The sequence below is a fragment of the Montipora capricornis genome, chromosome 4, assembly GCF_036669925.1.
Source record: "Montipora capricornis isolate CH-2021 chromosome 4, ASM3666992v2, whole genome shotgun sequence".
NCBI lineage: Eukaryota > Metazoa > Cnidaria > Anthozoa > Scleractinia > Acroporidae > Montipora > Montipora capricornis.
In genome coordinates, this window is record NC_090886.1 from 51688454 (window position 1) to 51699429 (window position 10976).

At 41.6% G+C, this 10976-nt stretch overlaps 1 protein-coding gene across 7 annotated transcripts in view; it reads left to right on the forward strand.

Moving 5' to 3' along the window:
- Positions 1-10976, forward strand: part of LOC138047340 (otoferlin-like) — a 57629-nt gene that overhangs the window by 34209 nt on the left and 12444 nt on the right. For 4 of the 7 annotated variants that reach the window (XM_068894142.1, XM_068894145.1, XM_068894146.1 and 1 more), the window contains 15 exons: positions 253-469; positions 1070-1222; positions 1800-1928; positions 2154-2208; positions 2287-2364; positions 2958-3139; positions 4284-4445; positions 4944-5060; positions 5576-5737; positions 6165-6324; positions 6920-7038; positions 8509-8529; positions 9112-9363; positions 9931-10065; positions 10584-10709. In XM_068894142.1, coding sequence (XP_068750243.1) covers positions 253-469; positions 1070-1222; positions 1800-1928; positions 2154-2208; positions 2287-2364; positions 2958-3139; positions 4284-4445; positions 4944-5060; positions 5576-5737; positions 6165-6324; positions 6920-7038; positions 8509-8529; positions 9112-9363; positions 9931-10065; positions 10584-10709 — 2068 coding nt within the window. Of the gene's footprint in view, positions 1-252; positions 470-1069; positions 1223-1799; positions 1929-2153; positions 2209-2286; positions 2365-2957; positions 3140-4283; positions 4446-4943; positions 5061-5575; positions 5738-6164; positions 6325-6919; positions 7039-8508; positions 8530-9105; positions 9364-9930; positions 10066-10583; positions 10710-10976 lie in introns of all 7 variants that reach the window. The other 3 variants (XM_068894144.1, XM_068894147.1, XM_068894143.1) reach the window with 2 other exon arrangements.

The following is a 10976-nucleotide window of genomic DNA, read 5'->3' on the forward strand; positions in this document are numbered from 1 at the left end:
CAGGCACAAGCATGGCGGTAGTTTCTTTTTTTAGGGTCCCAAACATGTCGGCAGTTTCGTCACGTGAAAGCCAAGACTCAATTTTGATTGGCTGAATATCTCATGAAAGAAAATAAAAAATATAAGGTGTTGGATCTTGTCTAAAACCAGTGTAAGATGGCCAAAATGGTTGGTGCAGGGACCACTAGATGATTGCTTCCCATGATGTTGAATCAGTTCAGAGTGTTAACTGTGGGACTCTTATTTCTACAGCCAGTACCTTAACTTGGTGAAGTCTATGCCATCAGCTTCACACGTGGGTCGCACCAAATTGGACAAGGAGCGACTCAAGCTGTGTCAATATGAGGTAGAATCTGTGTGCCAGTCAGCTCAGGAACTCAAGGGAAGCACAAGGGACGATGGTCATATTAAAGACAATCTAAAGGCTGCTAATGCACTGCTTCAGAGACTGCTCAATATTGCTATTGAGGTGAGTGCATCATTTTCCCTCTCACGCCATTTATGAATTTGACACGAGATTTGGATCATTTTGATTGACCTCATAAATCACCCAGTTGCTTCCACCAAGAAAGTTTCAGTCCAACAGGAGTAATCCACCTCCTACTGGTGGTGGTATGATGTCTTTCTGGGCTAGCAGCCCTTTCATTATAGTAAGGACTAGTCCACGTCATGCAAGCTGATGTCTTTTAATGAGTTGAGGGCCACAGAGATTGCAGTGTACGTTGTATATTTTAAATTGTACAATATTATTGCTTCAACACATCTTTTTCGGGCTTTTTACAAATTTAAATGGCAATCAGCCTCATTCCAAAAAATTGTTTTCTGTGCAACAGATCTCTGACAAGACATTAGTAAGGCCTAGGTCTCTCAACAGAATCTTCCATGTCAATTGAAATTGGGCCATGATATAATCTGTCAAAGTAAGGGTACAGTAATTTATGCCCTGATACCGTGTTCCCTGGGTATGTGGAACTTGAGATCTCATCCCCATTCAGAGTTTCACTGAACCTTTACTTGCATTTCTTCCAAGCTTTTTCTTCTAACTTCAATTGATTTGGTGTTTCATTAGCCTCAAGAGACAACCCCAGATGTGTTCATCTGGATGCTGTGTGGTGGTAAAAGAGTTGCTTACACACGTATCCCGAGTCAGCATATTGCTTATTCGCTGGTTGAAGAGGAGAGAGGCAAAGATGCTGGCAGAATGCAGACTGTGTTCCTCAGGGTTAGCTTACTTCTTATTCATTTTCAATTCGTTTTGTGTTGTTACATGTATGTGTTGTAATTGGAGGAAAAATCCAGCGCACTCGGGCTTGAGATGACCTTATTCACGATGCAGGCCTCATTACTATTCTCATGCAATGCACTAGTCTCCTATAACACAGTGGTGGTGTAGAATGGTCATAGTAGCTCTCAGATTTTGTCCGAATAATCATTGATAAATTCATCTCTTTATCTGTTAATAACACTGTTCTGTAAACTGTCCAGTGCTGATTGCTGTTGTTACGTTAGGGTTGCGGTAAATCTCTGTTTAATGGATATGCAGAGTTTGGGGACACACTGACATTTATCACCTGTATATCGGGACAGAAGAGGAGAAGGGCGCTTGTCAGAGTAGCCTTACATTCCATTTTGTGCATGTCTGAACACAATGAAAAACAATGGGCTTTGCTTTCATGGGAAAGCCGGATTGCGGAGGACGCAACTATCAAATAATCCCTTGCAAACTATTCCAACCATTCTCTGACATGCAGCAAAACAAGCAATCTCCTTTTTCAAAATACCTTTTCAATGTGTTCTAGCTTCCAGGGAAGCGTGGTGATGGCCCTAAAGGATGGGCGATTCAGGCCAAGTTGAATGTTATGATCTGGCTTGGCCTCCACAAACACAAGAAAGACTACCTCAAGGACGCTCCTAAAGGATACCAGACGGTAGGATATTGTGATTCACTTTTTTGTTGACAACCAATTAGTGATGTGGACCAAACATTCCAACAATAGATTGCAATCTCAAGTGGTGATGTTGCAATGCAACAAGGACTTTCTTGAAAAAAATGTCGACACTCGAGTTGTTACGATGATTTTCATTTTGAAGGGACCACAATGGTCAGAAACGTCTGTAGAATGTTGTTTGTTTAATTGTTTTCTTCTCTGCAGCCGAAGAATGCACACAAGTTGATGGCTCCACCACCGAACCATCTCATTTATACAGGTAAGATTTAATTGCTAGCACTCTGCTTACTATCGTCTTCATCGCCCAGTATTAATCAATAATTTTAATTCATTTCAGAGAAACAAAAGTTCATTTTGCGTGCACACATTTATCAGGCCAGGAGTTTGATTGGCAGCGATGCTTCAGGGCTTTCAGGTAAATCTTTGGTTTTCATGTTGCTATGGAGTTAACGTTAGTAGCTATGGTTACCTGAACAAATTAAGTGAAGCTATGATCCTCGTAGTTCTGAACGCAATTTCAGAAATTGCTTAGAGAAGCCTGATAATTTCAGGACTTCAACGACGGGATTTGAACCCGTGACCTCTGCGATACCGCAGTGATCTACCATAGACCATTTTCGAATTACTACGGCTGGACTTGATCTAGCATGAAATGGAGGCTAATGCGGGTAAATCTTTTCACACAAATTAATTTGCCCGCATTAGCCTCCATTTCATGCTAGATGCAGTCCAGCCGTGAGAATTCGAAAATGGTCTATTGAGCTATCAAGCCAACTGGGAGCTGGTCATTTTTTGTTGTTGACGGGTTCAAGTTTCGTACTTGACCAGAAACTGATCAGCTTTTATTTCTAACCATTTTGTGATGTCGATTGAATTGTCTTTCGTACCAAGTAAGAGCATCAGTAAAGATACGTGCCTGAGCTGAACAGGAATTAAGATCTTCCTGCGTTGGATTTTCTGAGAGATAATGCTCGCTCATTAGCCACATGTTCTTTATCTTCTTGACAGATGCCTTTGGTCGTGTGATCTTCACCCACTTGGTATCTGATACCCGTGTCATTTGGGAGACAAGAAGTCCTACTTGGGACCAGATGCTTGTGTTTAAAGAGTTAGTTCTTTGGGGAGATGTCAATGAAATTGCTGTTAACCCTCCCACCATTGTGGTTGAAGTGTTTGACAAGGATATCGGGGTAGGTTATCGTGATATTTTGATGCTTAGGAGAGTTTTGACGTATAGAATTGCATGAAATCAAGGAAAATCCGACGTTTTATTACTCATTGAAATCACACAATCAAAGGCCCTTTAAGGCCTTTTTTAGAGGGGGGGGGGGGGGGAGGGGAAGGATCGTGGCAACATGGCCATTTTAGACTGGGGGACATGGAAAAACAGAATCAAAGTCTAAGGGATCGCAAAATCTTCTCGAACAGACATCACAGAGAGATAAAAAAGCAGTGAGCAAATTCAAAATAAATTTTTACCACAATTGCTTGTAATCTCGCAATCTGATTGGCTAATTTGCCGTTGTCGATAAGAGTCTAGACAACGCTGTACTCGTCATGCTCGCGTCAATTTGTCACGCAATGTAATAGCCAATCAGGAACGCCCATTTTGGGGAATACATACATACATACATACATACACGCATACATACTTAATTGACCGCTCCCCGTAGGGGTTTTTCAGGGCCAATGAAACACAGCAAAACGACGGAACAGAATAAGAACAACTGTGAAGAATCCCAACTGGCCGGAGGCAAACCAGCTGGCTATTTACAAGTGCTGCTGGGAAGTTCAACCAGGGACTACCAGGATCAAATTCAACGAGTGGTCAGAGCGGGTCTTGAACCCGGGATCTCCAGCTCTCAAGGGGAGCGCCGTAACCACTGGGCCACACTGCATCCATAAACCAAATAAACCAATCATATCGCGAGAAAGTTATAGACAACGGTTGCTCTTTTTTTGTGTCATGATTTTGGTCACGCTCTGAAATAAAAACTTTCTTTGGCGTTGAATATTGTCGTAAAAAACAAATCGAAAGTGGTTTAGCGTTGTCTGTACTCTTATTGACAACGATATTCGTCATCACGGTGGTCAAATTTTGTTGTGGGCTCACTCGACTGCGCCTGGTGTACGAGTTCATATTCGACCTGTAAACCCAATATGATTGCTCTAAACAGGAAAACCTGGCATAGTTGACGCATACTTCAGTTTTGAGGTCCTAAACAACAGAACGCAAGGAAATTTTAAAGGAAACAACGACTAACCCCGCCTTCCCAGGTAGTGGCCTTCGTTTATCGCGTACGTAGCCGTAATCGGCGATGTTTAATGTTTTAGGGGGATTCTGAGTTCATTGGTCGTGCCCTGGCTAGACCTATTGTCAAGATGGCATGTGAACCATACGAGAAGCCATTCTTTCCACCCGCACTGGAGTGGTTCCAGATCTTCAGAGGGGAGGAGAAAGCAGGGGAACTTCTTGCAGCCTTTGAGCTTCTTCAAGTGAGTGTGAGCTATTTGTTTGTTTACCTTGCAGTGTTTACATCTGTTAGAAAATTATGTGAAATGCCAGATTGAGCAGCGTCGCGGCCCAGTTCCGAAGGAACCGAATCCCTCCCAGTACCCAATACTCCATTTCCGAGTTGCTGTTTGTCTTGATGCAAAACGTGTCGTGGTGCTAAACCATTCAAATGATAATGAGTTTTCGTATTAAGACCCAGGCTCTGCCGCTGTCGTGACACGTGCCATGACCGTTCGAATTGTAACAATTTAATCACCAAAAATAAGCCATTTCCGATTTCATGTCTGCCTCCTCTTCAAAGCGAGGCCAAGTGCGAAGTTTTTGTGATGGTAATTAGTCTTACTTTACATATGAATGAGAAAGTGATTTTCATAAGAAAAACTTCGCACTTGGACTCGTTTCGAAGAGGAGGCAGACATGAACTTAGTAATTTGCTTTTTGGGGCAATTAATTAATTCTGTCATTTTAATATCTGAAAGCTTTCTGAAGCGACATGCTTCCTTCCGGCGGAAGTTGAACCAGTGAATACTCCGGATGGACCCATCACACCTGTGCCTGTTGGTATCAGACCAGTGATGAGGAAACACAGAATTGAGGTAATTGCTTTTGGTTTCTTTTATGTTTGAGCGATTTTCAATTGAGTGTCGAAAGTAATTAGCGAATTGCTTTGGTTTATGATTGTTTCACTCAGTGATTGGTTCAAAGTTCTCTCGCCACTTTTTCAACCAATCAGAAGTGAAAACAAAACCAATCGTGGCCCGCGCGTGCACATTTTCCCGCGCTTTGTGTCGGCTACGTGTAATTACTTTGAATTTTGATTGGTTTACCGGATTGTCTCCGTCCTTTTTAATTGACCAAAGTAATTACTTTGGTTTTGGTTTTGCGACACTCGATTGAAACTCGCTCTAGCTGAAAATCACCGCAGAAAATGGCCACCAAGACCAGGGTAACTCCACCTGAAATTTGTATTTGTGTTATACGTAATATCTGGGTGACGTTGAACAATGGAATCAACCGGAACCGGAAGTGAGATCAGAGTACAGGCTACCAGCAGCCTCTTACATTTGTTGCGATCTTCAATCAATATTAACTTATCGTCATCGTCTGTCAGGTGCTGTTCTGGGGCGTACGTGAGATGAAGAGAATCAATCTGACCACAGTCGACAGACCCCAAGTGGACATTGATCTGGCTGGTCACGTGATACAGTCCACTGTTATTACTAATGCCAAGAAAAATCCCAATTTCCAGAATCCGGTCATCTTCTTTGATGTGGTAAGAAAGTGAATTTTAATTACTGTTGAGTGTGAAAGCCAGTTTTTCTTAAGTTCATCCCACGTTTTGATCAAGTTTCTGAGGTGGATCCAGTGTTGGTTGAATGGAAAAACGTTTAAAATATACATGTCGGTTATTGCCCTGTAGTTCAGAAATTTGATGAGCATCAACCTTTTTCAGGATGTAACTCGTTGATCCCATTTATGAGGAAAGTTAAGCCTGATTATTTGTTTTTTCGATCATCTAACGAATACAAAGAAAAAGAAAAGCGCCAATAGCGAATACATTACAGACTCCTGGAGGGGTCCTTCAGCGGACAATTCTCCAAAAGAAGCTGTAATGTTACGAAGTAAAGAGTTGTTTTGGAGGGCTGCTGTGTCCCCAGCAAAGCCGATGGTTTACAACTTTTCTCGTTTGCTGATTGTAGGAGCTTCCAGAGAACGAACGTTACTGCCCACCATTGACCATCCGAGTCCGGGATTGCCGCACATTTGGTCGGTTTACACTGGTTGGCACGCATGTGTTAAACTCTCTTCACCGCTACCTGCAGACAGGAGACAAAGAGAAAGAAAAACTGGAAAAAGCAGGTTAGACAATCCAGTCATTCGTGTTTCCCATACTTGTGTTGTTCATTTTTGGGGTGCAGGGATGTCGCAGTGTTGAGAGCACTCGTCTCCCACCAATGTGGCCCGGGTTCGATTTCCAGACTCGGCGTCATATGGGGGTTGAGTTTGTTTGGTCTCTACTCTGCACCGAAAGATTTTTCTCCGGGTTCTCCGGTTTCCCCTCTCGTCAAAACCAACATTTGACTTGATTTGCATTAATTGTTAATTTCAATTTACAGTGTCCCCAATTAGTGCTTCAGCGCTACATCGACTAGACACTTTTAAAAATAAAGTTCCTTTCATTTCCTTGATTCATTTGGGTTAAGTAAAAGCAATGCATGATGTAATTAACTTCTTTCCAACACACTTGTTTTATTTGTTGTGCTTTCCGTCACAAACCAAACTGAAAGGAATACAATGAATTTGGCTGAATTTTTGTTTAAATATGCCAACATCTATTCTAAGCTCCAGATATTCTTATAAATAAGTTGCCAAATGCGAAAAGGAAATCTGATTCAAACTTCGCACTTAATAATCTACAAGCTCTAAATCGATTACTTCTTTCTTCCCACAACAGAAGCGGTAGCTGGAGGGGTCGGTAATGGTCCCTCTCGGCCAACATCACCTGTTCCTGGAGCTGATATCGCTATTGAAATTGACGAAGACCCTCCTGAAGCAGCGGACTCAGAACCTTTGGTATGCGCGCGCCTCTGAGATGAAACTATGCTGTCTTGTGTGGATCGACTATCCTGTTGTTCTCACCCTTGTAAAACTGAAACCCGCGGCTCCATCTTGTTGGGGCCACGTTGTAGCTTCGTGTAGACATTGAAGTTATGGGTAAAAGCGTAACCTCCTTCGATATCATATGTAGAAACTTTGAAACTGGTTTTTACAACTTTTCCACATTCCTTTCCTCTTATTTTGAACTCAAACGTACGTCGCTGTCTGATGGTGGTCCCAACAAGATGCTGGCAGCGATATTGTTGTGCTTTATTTCAAACAACAGATGCTCGATCCAGCCATTGCCGTATGAATCGTCTACGTAATTAACCCCTTTTTTATATACCTGTCACTTAAACAAGACCAACACAGTTACTTTGTAGAGTTCCTAAAAAAAATACGTCATTTGACATCATGCATACGTATATGCTACCGAGAAACTTTCCATTCAGTCACAACTCACAACAGAGAAGGAGCAAAGAAATTGTTTCGTTGTTTCGCATTTCGAAGTAAAAGTGAATCTTAATGGTTCTTTGCCTGTTTCCACTGTGATAAATTCTGCTAGTAAGTCCTCCTTGAAGCATTTTTTGGCATCGACACAACTTAGTTTATCCAAGGGTTATGGTTGTGTCTTTGCCTGCGTAGTCATCGGAATTTCTTTGCCTGAAAGTTTAACAGACAAGGAGTGGCGTTGGATATGGCCGAGCCCCCCTCCCCCTTCTAATAATGTTATTAGCTTCTTCGTTTTTGTGTTAATTAGTACGTTTCTGTTTAAGCTCGTGACTTCATACTGCTCTTCTCTAAAAGCCACGACCATTCAAGTAACACTCAGATCTTGTTTACTTGGTTCATCGTTTTTGTGGGCCAATTTTGTTGTCTCTCAGTGTGTGCGTGAAATCATTTAAGGGAATCAAAACGTCTTTTGGCTCCCGAAACTAACACCTTATAATACAGAGGAGATATTTAATTTGCGGCTTAGATTGAAATTCTCTCCTCTTCCTAATCCACCACACCATATATATATATATGAATAGAGTAATTTAATTCTAAAAAGCCAGGGGAGTCTTAAACACGGCAATTCCGACACCCTTTACTGTCAGTACACATGGGGCAACAGTCATTCGCGTTTTCCCTTTTTTTCTCTGTCAAGTTCTCTTTCGCGCTCTGAAGAAGGTTTAATGCTCGGAACTGTAGCTTTTGAATCTTTTTCTGGTGGCTAATATGCTTGATCAACACGTTTCACCCCTTCCATTGTGCTCTAACTCTAAAATGGTTAATCGTGAACAGCCCTAGCCCAATCTGAAATTTTTGTCTTTGCAATCGTCGCGAGCTGATGTTTGTGGGAAGTGTCAATCTAGTGTCATCATTTGCTAACCATCTTTCAGTTTCTCATCATTCCTTTTAATTTATTTCTTTCTTTCATCCTTCTCGTCGCCTTCTTCACAGCTTTATGCCCAGCAACTGAAGGTGAGCGCATTCTGTACTTCACTCATTATAAACACCTTCCGTTTATCATTCTATTAATTTCTCGGACCAAACATTTGGTTCTCTTGTTCCATCTTTTCACAAATCTTACTTTCGTCTTGTATGTATTCGATACCTAGACATTCTACAGCTGAATGATGTTTGAATAATCATATCAACATAAGTTCGTCCTAAAGGTGACCCTTCCTTTCTCCTCAGTATATTTTTATCACAAATTCCGCAACGATGTAACGTCCAACTCGCATTGCACATTCGAAGCACTCCATCGCGTATCCGGTACTCCGGTACTCAAAGATTTCTAGCATTCCTTTCTCCTCGTATCAACGCATTTCATCGTGTTTCTCAAACGAAACTTTCCCGAATCCCGTGTCAATTTTAACCTTCATCCCGAATCCTGCTTGAACTGTTTTGTGCCCTCAAATTACAGCTTCATTAAAACTCCACTTCTTTTACGTTCCCTTAAGTCGATTTAGGTTACTTTATCTCGTCCTGATGAATGATCGCACGATGAAGTTAGAAGGTCTAAAGAACTTAGAATTTTGCGCTATGTTAACTGAGTTGCAGGAGAAAAAGAAAAGATCTGGAGAAGGTGGAGGCGAGGAGACAGGCAAAGGAGGGAAGGGGAAGGGAAAAGAAGATGAAGATTCCGAGGACGCTTTGGATTGGTGGTCACGATATTACGAGACACTGAAGGACAAAGAAAGAGGAGAAAGAAGAGGAGATCACCAGCAGATGTCAAGACAATCCAAGAAAAAGGAAAAAACACCAGAGGAGACAGAAGAAGAAAAACTGAAGAAGAAAATTCCAAGACTGACGGTAAGACCAACAGATAAACGGTTCAGTTTTTGTGTATAGTCTGGACCGTTGTGACCTTCTTGTAAATTTTTCCCCTTTTTTTCTGTGAATCCAACGTTATCGGTGAATGTTTGCGGAACGCTTTAACCTTTTGACCCTTTGAAGAGCGCCCCATTGACAAGTAAGATCGTCTGACGTTAGCTGCTAACGGACAGAGTAAAATCTGTAAGTATCACTCTTGTGGGGAAAAGGTTAACCCATTTATCCCCGAAGAGGCCTCCGTTGACGAGTAAAATCGTCTGGCGTTAGACAGAGTAAAATCTACAAGTGTTACTCCTAAGAGGCAAAGGGTCAAATAATAACATTATTCCTGGTTTTGTAGATTTTCATGCAGAATGTAAGAACAAACCAACCAATTATGAAAAACAGAAAACGTTGTAAGGGGAAATCTTAAATTTACACAGCCACTTGACTTGTAGATATAGTCAAGATAGATGTTGTGACAAGAGCGTTTGTCAAAACATGAGTGTCAAGTCACCTGTAACGAACGAGGAGTGTGAAATGAAACTTGTTTTTTTTTTCTTAAAGATCTTCGACTCGGAGTTAGAATACCTGACAGAATACAACGGTTTTAACGACTGGCTGAACGCTTTCCCGCTATACCGGGGAAAGAAAACCAGTGAAGATGACGACGATGATCACAGAATTGTTGGAAAGTTTAAGGTATCGATTGGATTTTGTTGTGCACAGCATTTCATCATTTCAAAGTGTATGGGACACAGTACAAGCTCTTGGCGGTTGATTTTTGAGGTTTCTTTGAAGCTATGAGAAACTGACTTTGAACAAACGTTTGCGTCTGTGAAATATGGGGGTTAAAGGGAGGGGAGGGTAAAGGGTTCTAAAGGCAGACGTTTTTTCTGGGTGTCTGGGAATCTTTCCCGCAGAAACGTTTTAAAGAATTATGCCCCAGTAAAAACAACACAGGTTGTGGTATTCAATAATCTTTGAGTGTCAAAATTTACTAAGCTCGTAGTTTCAAAACGATCCTCATTAAAAGTTATGGCATGAATACCTACTTGTCTTCATTTTGGATAATTAGCAAAAACATTTTTTTAAAAAAATCTGCTTCATAGTACGAAAAGTATTTTTTTTTACTCACCCTTGTGAATTGCAAACTAAATGCTACACAGTTGTGTTTGGTTGACACTGCTAACAACTCGTTTCCTTTTGCTCTTCTTCAGGGGTCACTGAAAGTATGGAAATATCCGTTGCCCGAACACGTGGAAATGGATCCTATTGTTGGTACATTCCTCAAGTTGCCCAGCAACGAACCTGTCAATATACTGGCGCGAGTTTACGTCGTTAAGGTACATGACGTAATCAAAACAATCACTGAAGTGTGGACTTATTCCCGGGCCACTCTCTGTGTGGAGAACGAGAGAGAGACTGTGGTAGTTGGGTTGACTGTGTGACACTCTTGGGATATATACCCTTTTTCCACATACGGCGGCCATTTTGATTTTCTGTAGTTTCAAATAGCTATTATGGGATCCCCAGGGGGCAAATACATATTAAGTTGACTCCTGAGTATCCCATAGTGTCTTTCGAAACAATAGAAATCAAAATAGCCGCCG